Genomic DNA, 20069 nt, shown 5'->3' on the forward strand with positions numbered 1-20069 from the left:
ATATGGAAGAGAACGAGGTGGAATTATACGGTCGGTCAGCCTTTGCGAGGACAAGGTGTAAATATCTCGGTGGGGACGTATTTCACTCTCCGAGAGAAATTTCCAAGATCGATTTTACCTTATTCGTAGTTTTATCATTTGCCACGAAGTTATTCGCTAACTAACTGGAAGCTCATTTCAGTTTAGGGTATGCGGTAACACAATGGACAAAAATAAAAATGTTCAAAAGAGCTGTCCTTTAACCTAACCTAACTTAACTTGCCTTGCTAGATCTGTGCGACCCATATCGGAACTTTTTGTGATATATATACTTCTCCCTCTGGCGTGTGAAATACGATTAAATATTAAAGTATTTAGCTCGTAAGGATTTTCTGATTATATTGACCCGTTAGACACCTAACGGATATTGTTTCTACTTAAGTGTCATTGTCACGATGCCTTGACCTAAGTGTAAGGTTTCTTGTTTGCAGCTTAAAGCAAAGTGGCTTAAACATCAATAACTTGATTCCATATTTTCTAAATGGATTTTGTATTTATTCTAGAACATTTCTTGGTCCCACTTCAATATCAAAATTAAAAGGGCTCTTAATTAAGGAAAACAAAAAAATGCAAGGCGCGATAACCTCCGAAAAAATTAGAGACCGAGCTTCTCTTCTAATTTGCATCATGCTCCTTTTTAATTTTTCCTACAAATTGGCGGGACGGGACCTACATGTTTTACGCCGACTCCGAACCGCATCCCCAAGGCAGATGAGTTTTCACTGAGACGCTTTTCATGGCAGAAATACACTCAGAGTGCTTGCCAAAATTACTGCCGAGCGGCGTCCCCGTTTAGAAAAGCTTTCTACGGTTCGAGCAAACTTATTTCTAAAATTTGATTTACTTTGCCTGGGGTGGGAACACAGGTTACTCGATGTGGTAGGTGGATTACGTTACCACCACACCACGGCGGCCGTCGCTGAGCCACCTCACGAAAGTTGTTTCCCTCGTACTGTATTGTAATCAGGCTCTCAATTATGTTCTGAGTTTCAACAATCTAGATTTGCGGGAAGTTACTTAAAAATGCGCTGCAATATTCCCCCAATTTTGTAACAAAAATGTTATATGCGACGAGATTGATTGTAATACATCCCAGCAGTGTAATTTTTATAGTTGCAAAAATGTTTTCAAGTTTGTATCAAAAGTCTCAGTATCAGTTCATACATCAAATTTTAATATTCTAGGGGTATTACTTACTAAATAATAAGATATTTTTTGTTTGTTTTCGAAAATGTTATATATATAAAAAGTGGGCGTGGTTATCATTCGATTTCACTCATTTTCAATACAAATATATTCCCGTCTGCCCGTATACCGAGTTTGTTGAAGATATCTCTATATTTTCTCAAGTAATCGGGTTAACGGACGGACAAACGGACGGACGGACATGGCTTAATAAAATTTTTTAAACGGTTTTATTTAGCTTGAGTTGACAGGCAGGCCGCATGGCCGTTGTTAACGAATCTTGTAATTAAAATTTAAGTAACTTCCCGATAAGCTACAAGCTTGAAACTTGAAATATAGTTCAGAACCCGAATGCAATAATAAGAAAAAAAATCGCCGCTAGGTGGCGCAAGGATCGAGATATTCGCAAAATTTGCATTTGTGGTCCGATTTGGCTCATATTTGGAACACAAAATATATGCAAGAATAGAAATCGCCGCTAAGTGGCGTATGGATCGAGATATTCGCAAAATTCGCATTTGTGGTACGATTTTGCTCATATTTTTGGTCCGATTTGGCTCATATTTGGAACCCATAATACATGCAACAATAGAAATCGACCTGTGAAAAAAAATCGCCGCTAGGTGGCGCATGGATCGAGATATTCGCAAAATTCGCATTTGTGGTCCGATTTGGCTCATATTTGGAACACATAATACATGCAAGAATAGAAATCGACCTGTGAAAAAAAAATCGCCGCTAGGTGGCGTAAGGATCGAGATATTCACAAAAATCGTATTTGTGGTCCGACTTGGCTCATGCTTGGAACACATAATACATACAAGAATAGAAAGCGACCTATCAAAAAAATCGCCGCTAGGTGGCGCGAGGATCGAGATATTCACAAAAATCGTATTTGTGGTCCGATTTGATTTGGTCCATATTTGGAGCACATAATACATACATGAATAGAAAGCGACCTATGATGCCCGATTTGGCTCATATTTGGAAAAAATATTGCATACAGTCCAGTAGAAGTGACATCAAAATATTTTGGAGTTGGAGGAGGGACAAGCATACGTGGCGCAGAGTCGAGTAAAGTCTTTTGAAGGATTATTTATTGAGGACATAGGTTGTAGCAAATTGTCAGGAAAGAGTCCTTGTAATAATGAATCACTCAATGAACTAAATAGAATGAGAAATAATAGGCAATTAAATAAAGACTAAAAACTTGAAAATAAAATAATTAAAAAAAAAATTTTAAGTTGAACGGTTTTATTGAAAACAGTACCCACATGAAATAATAATAATACGATAAGCTAGAAAATAATTAGGTAGGTCCTAGGTACTAGTCATCACACTCCTTATCAATATAGGGCTTTGATCAGACAATTAAATAAAAGCGTTGGACGCATCATATTTCTATTGATAGTCATAAGTAAAACCAACTGAACCTTAATCGGGTTATGCTACGTCTCACATTTTTAGAAATTTCACGCGCCCAACTTACTTACTTACTTACTTACTAAGGACCTACCTAATTATTTTCTAGCTTTTCGTATTATTATTATTTCATGTACGTATTGTTTTCAATAAAACCGTTTAACTTAAAAAAATTTTTTTTTTAATTATTTTATTTTCGATACTGATTATTTTGATATATTAAATCTGTATGTCTCGATTCCTTTATACCAACCGTTATGTTACCAAAGTTAATATACTGTGCAAAGCACGGTGAGCATAAATATTGTATAACCCTTTGGTATTTTCATTTCTGTTTTTTTTGTAACACTCTGTTTTTGTTCGTACAAAAAACGAAATACTTTACTAACCTACATATGTAATGAAGGAAATAACTACAACCCTTACTTAAAGACTTATATAGTAGACAAATAACTTATTTCAATCAACTTCAGTTTCAAGAAAAATCTATAAAATACTTAGTAAGATGTCAATACCTATCGTTTGTTGTAAGATATCATTGTGGTTTCTATAGAATTTTGCCTTGATCTTAGTATTTCTCATATAATTATCGGACAGGATTCCTCTCAGTCACCACACAAAGCTTCTCGCACTCATTTCTTTCTGCGTCACATATACTTCCTCTTACTAGGGGTTCTTTTTGCACTTCTTCATCATGATAGCGCTGACATTACCTTCGAGTTGCCCGTCCGACGTGTTCAATTGGATCTCATGTTTTGTGATCAGTAGAATGCCATATGTACCTTAGTGGATCTTTTTATTATAAAATACAGTATTACTGATTACAATATTTTGGTCCGATACCTTGTCAGAAGCAGTCAGATCAAACGAGAAATAATAAGTATCCTTTCACTTTGCTACTATATATGCACTATTTGTTTATAATATGAAATTCAAACTTCTGAATTGCTTTTGAAAAAATTTGCATCATATTGTATATCAAAAGCGCATTCAAAGCTTTGATACAAAACTGATAAAAAATTTATTTGTACATATACATAATGGCAGTCACAAAAGCCAATAGAATAGCACAATGTAGTTTCGACATATTTGTACATATAAATGGCTTAATATAGAAGTTAAATTTTAAAGCTGAAAACCACTTATTTTTACGAAATATGTATAAAATTCCGTTAACAAAATAATGAAATACGAAACTGCACTTCACAAAAGCCTTTCAAATTAATAGGAAAGCGGGCTTCAAATTTGAGTTTGGTGTATTTTCATAGAAAGTTAATTTTACCATTTCTATATTTATGTATGCATGTACAAAATTACTTTTGGTATGTGATACCTGACTTTCAAAATTGGTATGTTAGTCTGCATTGACTTGTGCAATTGTGCGAATCACACACATAGCAATTGATTGAGTCGAATATTTTCGATTCGATAATTGAATTTTGTTTAGCATAAGAACAATTGTTCGAGCAGAGCAAATATACTATCCCCTTTACACATAAAAAGTTTTTATATATTTTATAAAGCTTTTTAAAATGATATATCCCTACAACTTTCGAACTATAGTGAACTTTGTTAGCTTATTTTATTTGATAGAATTTTTGATACATTTGTGCTCAAAAATCAATATGGATATTCAATGAAGCGAGTCCATTCAAACGTTCTTGACTGATTGTACTTCACATGTATGATATTAACCTTTTGAGGGCAGAAAATGTGGATTCTGGTGTTGCTGTCGAAACTGGTAGAACGGCTAATATGCGCAATATCTTATTTACATGTTCAAAAGAACTTGGATTCACCACCTGAAAAAATAAGATAAATAAGAAATATAGCATTGTAAGTAATCATTAAAATTGTACCCACCTCAAGTGCATCAAACACGTTTTTAAAATTCTGACCATCGACTAGCCTGCTCCACATTTTGACTTCCATTGCAAACTCGGTTTTGGAACAATTCACAACACTTTAATAAATTCATGCAGTTTATTGCATTTTTCAGCGCTGTATTCATTTTTGGGCAACAAAACACTGGAATTTTCCAAAATTAGTTGGTGTTTCATGTAACGGCTCTTGGTATGAGTTATGAATGCATCAAGGAATGGAATATAGAATGCGATTCTATAATAATCTTCGACGCTCTCAGTATCAACGTTGCATCTATTTAATTGATCCTTACTGATGCGTGGTTTCTTGTGTAGCGCATTATGTAGCTTATCCAACCAAATTGTCAACCTCATCTACCCGTGGCGAATCCTGTTTCATTAACAGCCGAGGCTCTGGCGACCCCGAACTCATGGTAAATCAAGGGGATGGGAGGGCGGCATGGCCTAGAGGGTTTCACGTGGTCATAACAAATCGTTTCCCAAGATGGTCGGGCTGGTACATTTATTGTGCTTGTTACCGGAACGTACCGGATCTGCATCCGGCAAAGGACCATCAACATCGATAACACTCCCCAAGGCCTTTGGGGAGTATCCTTTTCGCTACAACAACAACTGCAACGTTTAGAATTGCATGCTAGAAATAGCAGCTTGAAATTGAGAAGCCTGTGCTGAAGTTTTGTCGTGTTTCCCTTCTGCTCTCTCTTTAAAGGCTTCGAATATTGCTGTCTGAAGTTCAATGTAAGTGGATACCGCTTCATGACATTGGCCCATCTTGTTGGGCAGACGTTTTGTAATTTTTGTTTCCAAAATTCTTTTTTTACAGGATAGTGTAACTTTGATTGGATAACGGTTGGTTGTACAGGTATAAAAGAATCGAGATAGATATAGGCTTCCATATATCAAAATCATCAGTATCGAAAAAAAATTTGATTGAGCCATGTCCGTCCGTCCGTCCGTTAACACGATAACTTGAGTAAATATTGAGGTATCTTCACCAAATTTGGTACACGAGCTAATGTGGACACAGAATAGATTGGTATTGAAAATGAGCGAAATCGGATGATAACCATGCCCTCTTTTTATATATATAACATTTTGGAAAACACAAAAACCCCGATTATATAGTAAATAATACACCAAGAATGTAGAAATTTGACTTGTGGACTGATATTGAGACTCTTGATAAAAATTTGAAAAAAAATTTTAAAATGGGCGTGGCACCGCCCACTTGTGATAAAATCAATTTTACAAATATTATTAATCATAAATAAAGAATCGTTAAACCTATCGTAACAAAATTCGGCAGAGAAATTTCCTTTACTATAAGGAATGCTTTGAAGAAAAATAACGAAATGGGTTAATGACCACACCCACTTTTATATACAAGATTTCTAAAAGGGTTGTGGACGAATAAAATAAGCTATATCTTTGAAAAAAGAGCTTTATATCAAAGGTATTTGATTTCACACGTGAATTTATAACAATAGATAGGAAAAACTTCAAATTTTAAAACATGGGCCTGTCACCGCCCCTTTTATGACTAAGCAATTTTATATGTTCCGGGAGCCATAACTCGAAGAAAAGTTAGTTCACAATAGAACCATATATATATGTATTATTGCGCAGCCTTGTAATACTATTAAGCACACAAAACAAACAGCAACAGCATTTCAAGAGTACAGCTGGGTATGTAATGTTCGGTTTCACCCGAACTTACACTTCCTTACTTGTTGCATAATCGAAATTTTTTTCTGGATAATGTTTTGCCATTTGGCCATCGGTAAAAATCAAAATAAATGCACCCTGCCTACATCATGTTACATTCAAATATACGACATAAAATAATGAAGTAAACCCCCTTTGCTCTTTGTCATACGTAAGCCATAGCTTTGATAACCTAACAATTAATGCTGTTAGTCTACGAATGACAATGAGTATGTTGAAATAACAGATTTTCGGCAAAATTAGAATAACAGTGAATTCCGCTGATATGGCCAATATTTCTGTGACATCTTGGTCATAAGAACAAAGTAGGGAGCGCCTTAAGCTCCAGTTTCTGTTAAATTTTATGTGCTGCATTTGCATAATATTAACACTTGTTCGCTATTGAAATGACCAACGAAGTCAGTTCTTTTGACAGACAAATCCCTTAGGTTAATTGAGGATCTGTAATTTTTACAGAATACTATTAATTTTAGAATAATAGCTTCTCTGCTGTTGAAATGACATAACGGATTTTCTTTTTTGGCAAAAACTCGGTTGAATTAATCATAATTATTCATCAAAAAATTTAAGCAACTTAGAATTTCTGCTAATATAAAACAACAAACCCGCTTTATTGGTTTAATTAGCGTTATTTATTTCGGTGTACCTTCCATCGGGGCATAGTGGAAACGTATACATGTTTGTTCGTGTTTTTTGTTGATCGAGCTAGATGTCAAAGTTAACCACGTCTACCCAGCAGTCAAAACTAAGGTAGCAAGCCGCTTTCCCTTTTGAGTCCTTACTGCATGATTTTATCGAGAACCAAAAAGATGCCTATACTGGTCCAAAACGGTATCCTCTTGTATTTTAGTTGGTTACTGGATCCTGCCTAAGGCATCTAGCTTCGTCTTATTTTCAGATATTTTAGGATACTTACTACCCAACACTTAATTGGCTTTTTTCAGGAAATATGTATATATTAATTGGTCTGGATATTCACGAAAATTATACGTAAGCATCGAAAGTAATAGATAAAAAAAATAAAAGTTAGGTGCGATAACCTCCGAAGAGAACTCGAGCTTCTCTTCCAATTTGCGTCGTGCTCCTCTTGATTTTCCCTACAAATTGGCCGGACGGAACCTACATGTTTTATGCCGACTCCGAACGGTATCTGCAAGGCAGATGAGTTTTCACTGAGAGCTTTTCATGGTAGAAATACACTCGGAGCGCTTGCCAAACACTGCCGAGGGGCGACCCGGCTTAGAAAAATTTTCTTCTAAATGAAAAACCTTATTTCTAAAATGTTGATGTTGCTTTGTCCGGGGTGCGCACCCAGGGCATACCGTGCGGTAGGCAGAGCACGCTAGCATCACACCACGGTGGCCGCCTGTCGATAGTAATAAATAAAACAAATACCCGTCAGCGATATTTAATGGAAAAAGCTGCAATTTTTCCTGCGAAAATTGTTGTTAGACACCCCCCCCCCCCCCCCCCCCCCCCCCCCCTATGCACCACAAAACAGAATGTAATGGAAACTTTGGCTGGCATTACATATACAAAAGTGGAAAAAAAACAAAACCACCAGCTACCTACCTTTATAAATTGACGCTCTTGGCTATACCTCACAAATTCGATTCGACGCCTTTTACTTCTTTAACTATTCATTGTACCTTTTATGTAGTTCAAATACATTTGTACAGACAAAGTAATTCATTTGCATACTCGTATCTTACAGTTCATTTCAATTGTTTTGCGTACATGCACGTGCTCTTGTCTTCATGTGTATGGATGTGCATAAGGCTGATCGAAACCACTAGTTGAGGTTGAACTGGCCGGTCAATAAAGACCTCACATAGACTGAATGTGTCCACGGAGAACTTTTTTGACGACCAAACGGAAACCCCCAACTAGGTACCAGGACTTACATAATAAAATAAATCCGCCATTTTGGATAATACTAAAAATATTCAAGGACTTAACTTAATAACTGCTTCGAGATCTGTGGACTTTGGCGCCCCTACTAGCTGAAGCCTTAACCCGGCGAGCGTAGGTCACGAACTCAAAATGTGTTCAACTGTTTCCTCTAGCAGCTTGCACTTCCTATATTTGCTGTTAGTGACTAGGCCTTACCAATAAGCATGTGACGCCAGAGGGCTATGTCCTGTTAATATGCCCATCGTGAGCATTAAGTAATCTCCCTTTAAAGATATAAGCAACTTTGTCAGTCTAAACTCGCAGGTGTTTCCTGCTTGTTGGATCATATGCAACTTCTGTCTCCTTTTGATTTCTGCCTAACGGATTTTGACGTCCACCCTGGATGCAGCGAATGTTGACCCACCTTTGCCAACTCATCGACCTTTTCATTACCTTATATCCCCTTAATACCGGGAACCCAGTCAAGATGTATGGCGCGGCCTGAGTGAAATGCTTCCAATGTTTCTCTGCATTCCAGAATACTTCTCGATGAAGTACTGTGTGAGATTATTGCCTTAATCGCAGCCTGACTATTAATATATAATTTTAGGCGACTGCGGCTTAAGCACGCTTCCTCCAGACTTTCTGCTGCTTTCTTCATTGCTATAATAAAAAACGCTGCAGTAATCTGGCAGCTTAAAGGATCTACTTATTTCTGGTTCGACACAGTAAACAGCAGCCCGATCTTTCGGTATGCACAATAATAGCAGGTTTTGCCATTTCCGCATCCTTGTGCCAACTTTCCGGCCCTATTATGGCTCCAACATCTCTTTCTCCGCTCAGGCGCGAGACCATGTAGCCCGTTTCTCTTTATTTAACGTCCACTGCTGTGGCCATACGGCCTTTACTAAAGCTACCGCGAGGCTTTAAGCCTTGTTGAAGTTGCCAGCGCTACATATTTGACGACTAGGTCAGCAGGTGGGATGAGCAGACCGGCATGTAATGCTGCTGTCGGAGTAGTTTACAGGGCCCCCGTTATGCTAATCACTGATAACCTGTGTACGCCCTCAAGTATTTGGTAAACGTAGTTTTTTGTGTGGCTATTCACCAAACATGGACCCCATAGTAAAATATTGGATTGACAGTTTCCATAAATATCCAGTGTAAGAGTTTTGGCGATTCTAAGGTACGGACCAAAATAAAGGCCAAGTATTATATATAAGTATTATGGACTCTGCCGCGGCTAGTAACATTCACTTAATATCTCAAATATTTTCAGAAGTATTCCTCAAAATGGTCCACGGATAGTCCCAAAATCGATTATGACAATATAGGCCGAACTTCTCTTCCAATTTGCGTCGTGCTCCTTTTTTGTTTTTTCCTACAAATTGGCGGGACCGGACCTACTTGTTTTATGCCGACTCCGAACGGCATCTGCGAGGCAGACGAGTTTTCACTGAGAACTTTTCATGGCAGAAATACACTCGGAGTGCTTACCAAACACTGCCTAGGGCCACCCCGCTTTGAAAAATTTTCTTCTAATTAAAAAACATTAGTTGGCCGCCAAAGGCGAATACGTTGGCGAATAAACAAAGGGCAGTTGATTTACGACTCACACAGTTACACTTCTAGCGGCTATAGCACTGAATTTGTGTTCGTTCGTAGCAGTGCTGTGCGTAGTGTAAAAACTGGTAAAACTTAAGTAATTCTTTACTATTTCAGAAATGGGTGGGCTAGTTTTTATTTTAAGTAGCTCTCTTTTGAAGCTCAATGTAAGAAATTTTTAAAGAATACGTTCAGTAGTGTCCGGTATTACCTTTTTTTTTCAAAGTTCAACACTTTTATTTATAATATGTTTAGTTAAATCCAATAAAAGTGTTACCGATTTTGAGTAGTAGAAAACAAAAAAATTAAATTTAAGTTTTTTGAGTCTTCATTGGAAAAAATATATTATCTGATTTATTACCACCACCCTAGTATTTATGCTTGGGTGTGTCCAGTGAATGTAGCATGAACACAGTGTATTTTTGAAAATAGTCACTCGTACAATTGCAATTTATTTTGCTTTGTTATTTTATGCAACAACAATGAATAAAGAGTAACAAATATAAGATACGCTTTTATCACGGACATCAGCAGTTAAGATAAACTGAAATTTTTTACAGTAGAGTTAAAAAAGTAATGAAAAAGTTTGAAATAGAGAAAAGAATTTTTAAGCTAAATTCTTTTTTTTTCTAAAATTTTCTAAAGATACTTCAAATCTTCGAACTAAAATTCGTAAAATTCTATACACGTGGCTGAACGTAAACACTGTCTTTTGGTAGATTTTATGGATGAAACTGCCTGGAATAGGTCACCAGGTGCCCATTTCATCATTATATGATGTTGCGAGGACTGGTTACATTAGTTTATGTCCCCAAAATGTAGGCAGTTCAGGTTTCCAACCTTGCTCATAACCGTATTTATTTCCCTACAACATCTAAGACGGTATTTGCGAAAACCTTCTGAAACGCTAAGGTAATCTCTGGGTTTAACGAAGGTACTAGCTGTTTGGTACTTCCAGAACTCCATTGCATTTGCGTAGATTTCTACACCATACAAAAGTATAGAGTCAGAGGCGCATTCGAGCAGTTTCCTTATACATGGCTTTTCGGTCTGTCGATTTTCTTGTCAAGTGTCTTATTCAATATTTGGCTTATCTAACAAACCTGGAATTAAGCTGACTAAGGTCTACTTGCAGAACGGATAGCTAACTTTTTTCTCAGATTTATATAAAGAATTTGTCCAATGTGCATAAGTTTGACCCCCTACCCTGAGTTAAAAATATAACTTGTGATTCTGCAAGAAGGCTTTACCAGGTCACTATAAGCAAGATATAACCCGTTTATAGCGGGGGAGTCTTTCTTGTTCCTATGGGCACAGCTCGCTTAGGGTCCAATTTATAATTATCGGCTCGTCCCAATACATTTCATTTGAGTATGACCTGACGCATGCGTCTACCAACTTTTCACATTAGCGTTTGAAAATTTAACCCGTAGTAACCCGATGCTTTTTTCTTTTAACTACATTATAGTCATTTGATAAAACGGAATTTAGTTCTTCTTCTTTTTTTCTTTGTAGCGTTAAGGAGACTCCGCGAAGAGTTTGGGGAGTTTTTTTGATGTTGATGGCCCTTTGCAGGAAATAAGCATCATAATAACATTCTAGCCCACCTTCTCGGCAACGATTTAAAATTACCACATTTAAACTTCTAGGTCATCCAACTGCCTCCCCTCCTGAGAAACTTGGGAAAGCCAAAGCCTCGCCTGCTAAATAAACAGGAATGGCCAGGGGTAGGGTGACGACGGCGAAGCTATAAATTTTGCTGCCAGCCCCTTGAGAAGGCCGCGCTACGTAGCCCCTAGAATCCCGAACTAGTCGACGCAGTTTTGTTTAATTTATTGTATTGCTTTTCTTTGCGTGGTTTTTGGCCACCAAAATAACGAGGCTTCACAACAGTTTTAAATGTCCAGTATGTATACCATTTTAGTAGATAGCCCCCAGGATTTGGCATCGAGTCGAGAGCAGGCGAATAAAGCTCTTGTGGTTTTCTTTAAGGTAGCATCGAGTAGACATTCCACGTGTGGGATTGGTGGATATTTGGCTTCCATTGAAAGTAGGAATTTGGTTTTTGCTTGGATAGTTTTCTCTCTGGGCAAAAAGCACTATAACAGTTTTGCAACACGCCTTTAGTATCGGACTACCTTTCTAAGATGCGCAGGGCTTGCTGAATGCGATAAGATATTGTTTGCGTGCTTCCCTAATATACAGAATATGAAGTCTTCTGCATTCCCTTGTGTTTCAAATCCATACAGAAACAAGAAATATATAAGCAGTCATTCGAGGCAACGGTTCGTGAAAAATCTAAACCCTAGAAGGAATAGGCGAACAACACAACTGACAATATAAAAGCAGCGAAAACTGAAGTAAGTGAATTACGCGAGTAATTTATTTATGAAGTACTACTACAATAGTAGTGCTGTAAATAGAGAACATTTTGCTATAATGAACATTTGAGTTAATAATTCAAACGATCACAGAAGGTGAAAAATAATCAAGAGTTTCCTAATATTTGTTACAATATTTAATTCAAAGAGAACTAGCTGAATTGAAGGAACCAAAAATTAAAGTAACAACTTCGGAGTAGGTCCGTTTTTTTAACCACAAAAAAATTGCTGCAGTTGGGAATACTAGCCCCTGTTCATTAAACAAGATACATTTTACACCAAATCAGTAAAAAATTAGTATTTTCTATTTACAAGGGATGTGGATACATCTCGATAATGTTTACAATAGCGATTAAGATCTATTAAATAGTGTGACGAATATTACCATCTCTAAACGGATACTAAGCAGTCACTTGTATGTACATAAACAACTCAATCATTATTTCTACACATATGTACATACAAGCAGTGGAGAGATACGCACAAACCCATGCATATATCTGAGATACTCACAAAAGTACGCAATCATCAGTACTCACATATACACCCGCATATGGCTATGCGGGAGACTATAAACTACAAATTCACATGCATATATGTATCAGGTAACTAAGTAGTAATATCTAAAAGAAGAAACGCCTAGAAGTATGCGAACGAGACAGCAGAGAGTATAAAAGGAGCGAAGGTTGAGTAAGCGGCGATCAGTTTGATTTAAGCACGCTATTGGTTGCGAAGTATAAGTGTTATTGTGAAGTATTTTCAAAGTAGTCTAATAAAGACCATTTTGCATTACTGAATTTTGGAGTTATTTATTCAACAATTTAGCGATACGAACGTTAATAGAAGTTGTAAAATAAGCGGAGTTTCAATAAATTCGTTACAAGTTTATGAGCTAAATTGGTCAGCGGGCGAGCTTTGCTTAATGAATGAATTCGATAATACTTATATATACACGATAACCTATACTATTAGCATTAAGTCATATATCTTCTTATAAAGTAGCTATAAGTATATATCGCAATACATATAATATATATATAACAATTTTCTTGGTATGTATGGATAAAACATTTACATAATTTTTGTATTTTAGTTGCTTAATTTTTTCAGCCAAATTCATTAAAAGACGTCCCTTTCTACTTAAATTAGTACAGAAATATTGAAGCAAGTCTAAATATATAAAAATTGTTTAATTTAAACTTCAATTTCTTTTGTCCAATCTCCATTAACTTTTCTTTATAAATGCAATCATATTAGTATGAGCTGCGTTTAGCTGCCTCTGATAATTTAAAGGAAAACTACACAACCGTTATAATACACGTCAAGGATGTCAACGATAATCCGCCAGTCTTTGAGCGTCCCACTTATCGTACGCAAATCACCGAAGAGGATGATCGTAATTTACCCAAACGCGTGCTTCAGGTTATTGCTCATATATCCTTTTGTTCGCTTATGCACTTACATATGTAGTAGAACATATACATACATAAATTTTTGTATATGTAGTAAATGTGCATTTTTAGAGCATAGTAAATATAGTAACAGCAACAATTTTTTCAACTCTGCTTTTAAAACAAAAAAAAAAACTTAATTTATATACTATTTAGTTGAGCTTCGAGCATTCGTTTTGCGCTCTTTGTGTGTGCACCATTTTAATATTTCGTTTTTTTTCCATATAATTTTTGCCGGATATCCTTGATATACGCAAATTGGTTTTTTCCCTTATTGGTTGTGCACGTTTGATAATTAATTTCCTGTGCTTTTTAGCCGTGAACCTTAGCTTGAACTTTAAGTTTGTTTTATATTAAATTCAGTGCCATGAAAATTCTTATTTAATTAGCACTAGATTTAAATGCATGTGCTGTTTTTAATAAAATTGATTATAATGACATTAATATAAACCATTGCATAAATGCAAGTGGTTAAATAATTCGCAACTTCTGAAATAGAAATTTCAATACAATGATACAACTAAGCTAGATTCCATTATAATATGACATAATCAGTTATTGGAAATTCGTATTAAAGTTTTTCACATACATAACTATGTTTTTTTATATAAGCAATTATATCGGTTCTATGAGTACTCTGGGTATGTATACATGAAATGAATACATAAGTAACTAATGCCGTCATCCAGTGAGTTTTACAGCTCCGGCTCACGCTCAATTCTCACGGGAATGCTCTGGATTATTGAGAGACTTGAGAAGCAGATGTCGTGATATTTTCCCACGCGTGAAATGTGATAGGCAGATGTCGCCACTCTTTTTCATTTAACTCATACGGCGAAAGGCTAAGCAGCGACATCTATTTTTGAAAAAGTAGGTTTATTAAAGGCAGCGTTGCCAAACTAAAGACAAGTAATTAACAAATCATCTGGATCACAAATTGAACCAGACTTCTATCTGGATTTATCTGGCTCAAATCGTTGTTGTTGCATTTACATGCAAAATTATTTATCTGGCTCAGGCTTTTTGCCACCGGATGATGGCTTAAGATTCTAAGAAATAAATAAATTAACTAGAGTACCCAGCAGACTTTCTTCTGCCCAAAATTGCTTTATCTACATTTAATAAGTGAGTCTTGTTTCCCATCACCCCTCCACTCTCTATCCCATTTGTCTACCATTTTTCTTATATTTCTGTTCATCCCTTATTACATTTATCTTCTTTGTACTGATAAATTTTTCTATACACTATTTTCCACTTTTATGCCCTAAGAGTGTGTGTCCACTTTTCATCGGAACCGATTCAGCTATATGTTTCACACTACCAACAAAGGTGCGTGTCTCCGCTTTTTAGTAAACCCGCTTTGTAGCGAGTGATTTACCACTGCTGTGAGTCTTCAATAATTGCCGCTAGATGGCTCTCTTAAACATTATATAAGTTATAATAAGCGTTTTTTTTAGCAAATGTATATACAACATGTAAAAATACAGCTAATATTTCTCCCCGCGATCTGCCCACTCTCTCTGTAAACCGGGGCGTTTGTGATATTGAAGCTTCTGCAAAAAACTATTTGCATATTCTTGCCTCTACCTCTCCTTGCCATGTTTTATGTGTTCCGTTCCACCGTATACTTCCCCTTCACTTTATAGACTTTGCTCTCTTCTACTCCTACTTTCTTTCCTCTGCCTAAACCTCTCTGTTTTTTTTTCTTCATCTCTTTCACCTTTTTTGCTTCCTCAACTTCCTATTATCCCCTTGTAAATCCTCAATTTGTTTTTCATTTTCCAGTCCTTGATTCTCTTCCCGGAAAAAAGGTTTCTCAAATAATAAGCTAATATTTCTCCCCGTGATCTGCCCACTCTCTCTGTAAACCGGGGCGATTGTGATATTGAAGCTTCCGCAAAAAACTATTTGCATATTCTTGCCTCTACCTCTCCTTGCCATGTTTTATGTGTTCCGTTCCACCGTATACTTCCCCTTCACTTTATAGACTTTGCTCTCTTCTACTCCTACTTTCTTTCCTCTGCCTAAACCTCTCTGTTTTTTTTTCTTCATCTCTTTCACCTTTTTTGCTTCCTCAACTTCCTATTATCCCCTTGTAAATCCTCAATTTGTTTTTCATTTTCCAGTCCTTGATTCTCTTCCCGGAAAAAAGGTTTCTCAAATAATAAGCTAGTTAAGGTAGTACCCCTGTACCAAATTTCAAGGAAATCGCACCATTAATTTTTTTTTTTTTTGGAAAAGGTCGGTATTTTGTTCACGTTGAACACATCCACAGTCACAAACACACATATATATTTCAAAATGTGAAATTTTCATATATATGCACATATTAGAGGTTTACGCCGATCATTTTATTGGCAGTGAAGGCGACGGTATGAGGGTATATTTAGACAAACTGACGTTATGGACTTTCCGGACCTCGCACGACAACCGGTTCTATATACTGGAGTGATCCGGAACTTGTTCCAGCACCAATGGCTGATATTTTGATGAATCGCGGTTCAATTTCTCGCGGACCGTTCAAAAAATTGCATCCAAGGAGTAGCTCTTTGCGGAGCGACTGTCCATTCATTCACTAACTCCAGGGAGGTTTCGAACCTAACCCCAGTCCTAGATACCGGCACTTCTGCATCTGTCGAGAAAAAAATACAAATACTTAAAATGGTCACAGTTTTGTGTGTATCTCTCGTGAAAAGTGTAATTTCAGCAAAGGATATGTTCTGGGCTAACTCCTTATACTCTTCGTCGACGCGATTTCTGCAAATTATTTGTGGCTCGTTGCTGTCGATATAAATTGTCTATTAATAATCATAATTCTCGTTTCACAGTTTTTACTTTTAGTATTAAAGCTGGCCTTTGTTAATCGCGTCGTAATGTGCCTCCAGTTTTATCGGCTAATTGTAAGAGCTACAATTTTCGAAGATGGAATAGTTGCAATTTCGACCACCAGTCGCTGCCGCGCCTCCTGGCCCTCAAATCGTATGCCGGCACAGAATCTAGAGGACTGTGACGTCGAATTCATACCTTCGTCGAGCTATGAACCCTTTCTGGCGAATGTTTTTGTCGCTCCATGCTGCCGATCTGCATAGTCCGCAAGAGACTATTCGAATCACCAGAGAAACATCTTGAAACATTAAGGAGTAACTCTTCGGCCAAGGATACCGCCCTTGTAATCACAATTTTACAAGGATTCTGGATACAATTTTTGTAGTGTAGGACAAAATTTACAGATGCTTGTGTTCGAAACATTGATTTCAATAGGCTTCGTTTAACCAAAACGATATTTTAAAATGAAAATTGACCGATTTAAGTTGAAGGACGTTAAGGTTATATGCTCAGTTTAAACTCTTGTTTTCCAGCATTATAATATAAGAGTTCATTATGGATGACGTAGTTTCAGTTTTCCGACTAGTTCGACTGTCCAATACGTTAGGATAGTAACAAACCTGGTCGTTGGCTCGACTATCTTATGAAAGATTTGGCTTTTTTACCGCTTTGAGTCTTCTTGGGAAGGTCCAAGCCCCACCTGGTTAATATATGTGCCTACATATTCAAATTTGTAACAGCGGTCGTAACGTGTAGGTGATATTTAAAATTGATTTGAATAGGCCTTAATCATGATGATTCACTTCAAGAAATAATTTGGGGAAGGGCCGCCACCTTAACGAAATGCTGAAGCGAGAGACTTTGGTTTTGATTACGATCAAGTGTGAATTTTCAGTTGCTATTTTATAGTTTCGCAAATAAACAACTGAGGTTTTCAAGAGGTGTGATTTTCAAACCCTTTTCATACCTTCATCTTCAACTCTAATATGAGGTGAGAGTCATTTCAAAGGGGCGTGTAAACCTCATAGAGTCTCAAGACAAACACCTGAGGGTCGGCAGCCTTAGTTTGGAGTCTCTGTAGAACAGTTGTGTCCGAAAAGTGATTAATCTGTGGGAACTATTTTTAAGAAAGCGTTACACAATTTTTTTGCAGTGGTACAGCCATACAAATCGCTTCCAAATGCATATCTCTTAATTGAGAACTGTTAAAAAAGCTAAATTTCGCAAATTGATTTTTATAACTGGCACTGATGCACATCCGTTGATACCCCTTCCGCTCATATCGGATGAATTTCCGACATAAACAATAAACGGCATGCATAATTATATAAAAAATGTTCTAGTTTAAACGTACTTTTCGCCCATTTCGCGTTTGCGTTCAAATGCTAGCTAAAATAAAATGTCTAATTTCAATATATGATAAAACAAACTTGGAAGTATTCCTAGAAACCAGAATATTTAACCCAAGTGGGAGCAAAAGTTTGTTTTACTCTTCAAATTCCACCTCAAGCAAAAGAATTTTTTTGGTTTTCTTTCCCTCCTTTTATACACATGTATGTATTTTTATTCACTTATTTTTTTATATACATATATTTTTGTACCTACGTTAATTTTTAATTTATTTATATGTAGGTGCTCAATTTATTTACATTTACTTTATGTAAATTTTTTTTTTCTTGTTTTTCCGCCTCGCTTATTTAAGTATGATTTAAAATTAGTCGCATCTGATAGCCTCAATGAGAATTCGACAACAATTGTGATTTATGTACGCGATGTGAATGATTTGCCTCCCGTTTTCCCACAAACACTGTACGAGCGCACATTGAACGAGGAGCTGAAAGCGCCATTTACCATTATGCAGGTCTCCGGAAAATTTTGGACAAAATTATTTCTAAATTTAATATTTTTGTATATTTTTTTTTTTTTTGAAAACTCTTTTTTAGTTTATTAATATAAATTCTAATTTTTCTTTTTTTTTTGTGTATAAAATGTAAAATACTCCTCTTCTCCTATTTGTATATATGTACATTTGCGCAAATCACAACAGTGTCGTATTCATGTAAAATTTTAAGACTTGAGTTGTTGCCATGGTTATCAATATAAAATTTGATTACAGCATACCACATACGATGAATAGGAGACTTTGCGAATTGCCTAATTGTTTGTATTCAACTTAAATTGACTCAGATTTCTGCATGATACAAGAAAGCAAGGTAGTTCCACTTTGACGTATTAAACATAAACTTTAACTGTGTTTTTTTTTACATCTATAGACGTTTACGCTTAAACTGTATATGGACTGCTAAGCATCAAACTTTAAATGCACCTCTGAAATTGCTGTGCATAAAATTAGTACTACTAAATTTCAATACGCATTATACTCAGATGTAATTGAAATGTGTGTCTATATTTCACCTCAGCACTAATTCTATGTATCACCTCTTAAAATGGTGCGTGTCCAAAATTCATCGAAACCGATTCAGCTGTATATTATTCAAAGCCATACAACCGAGGTGTGTGTCTCCGCTTTTCGGTACACCCAGTGCTGTAGCTAGTTATTTAACCACTGCCGCTAGATGGGTCTCCTAACCATTATCTAAGCGACGACAAGCGTTTTTTTACGCGTAAACGTAAGAGTATACGCGTGTAAAAAAACACGGCGTTTGTTAGTTATTAGAAATATAATCTATCAAATTTTGAAGAAGCATTGCTAACTCAGCGTAGTTCTCTCTTGGAAATTAAAAATGTTAGAAGGATAATATTAATAGAGCTGTTAAAATGTGACTTAACTTAATGCAATATTAAAAAAGTAAAGCAATATCTTTATCCTTCTTAAAGCAGAGAAGTGCTTCTTAAGTTCTAAACTCTTAACTAGGTAATCCGTCCTAAAAATCACTGTTAAGAAGTTTATCCAAAGATACCACTTTAGTATAGAACCCTCCTCAAAACAAATTTCTTTCGACATTACTTTATTGTAATGGGGGTTAATCGGTAAGAGTCGCCGCAACATTGGTTACTTTGTCCCTCTTCAATATTTCGGGCCAGTGATTGAAAATGCTTCATTACTCTGACGCTTTTTTTTCTTGTTATTCCTCCGGCTCTGAACATGAACAGAGGAGCATAGAGCAGAACTGTAGCATAAAAGAGTGGAAGCCATCATCCAGCAAGTTTTCTAGCCCATCACGCTCAATTTTCACGCGAATGCTCTGGTTCACTGGGAGACTTGAGAAGCAGAGATCGTGATATTTTTGTACATATGAGTTGTGAAGGCAGATGTTGCCACTGTATTTCTTTTAACACATACGCCCAAGTCCAAGCAGCGCCAACTATTTTTGAAAAAATTAGGTTTATCAAAGGCAGCGTTGCCAAACTAAAGATAAGAAACTAACAAATTATTTGGCTCCCAAATTGAACCAGACTTCTATCGGGATTTATCTGGCTCAAATCAATGTTGTTGCATTTACATCAGGCGTCGGCAAATTGGAAATGCAGATGTGTTAGTGAGAGCGCGATGATAGCGCACATCACTTAATGCATCGTTTTCCGTAGTTCATTCGCTTATTAGAAAGGAACTTTTTGACATAATTTTCTATAAGCTATCTGTCAAAAAAGCTGAAACTAAATTTGAAACCTATTTGAGTTTGACTATGATTATGCGC

The 20069-nt window shown here is 36.4% G+C and overlaps 1 protein-coding gene across 2 annotated transcripts in view; it reads left to right on the forward strand.

Moving 5' to 3' along the window:
• CadN (Cadherin-N) overlaps positions 1-20069 on the forward strand; it is an 855435-nt gene that overhangs the window by 735304 nt on the left and 100062 nt on the right. For both annotated transcript variants that reach the window (XM_067767104.1, XM_067767103.1), the window contains one exon: positions 13391-13555. In XM_067767104.1, the coding sequence (XP_067623205.1) occupies positions 13391-13555 (165 nt within the window). The remainder of the gene's footprint in view (positions 1-13390; positions 13556-20069) is intronic.

The sequence above is a fragment of the Eurosta solidaginis genome, chromosome 2, assembly GCF_040869045.1.
Source record: "Eurosta solidaginis isolate ZX-2024a chromosome 2, ASM4086904v1, whole genome shotgun sequence".
NCBI lineage: Eukaryota > Metazoa > Arthropoda > Insecta > Diptera > Tephritidae > Eurosta > Eurosta solidaginis.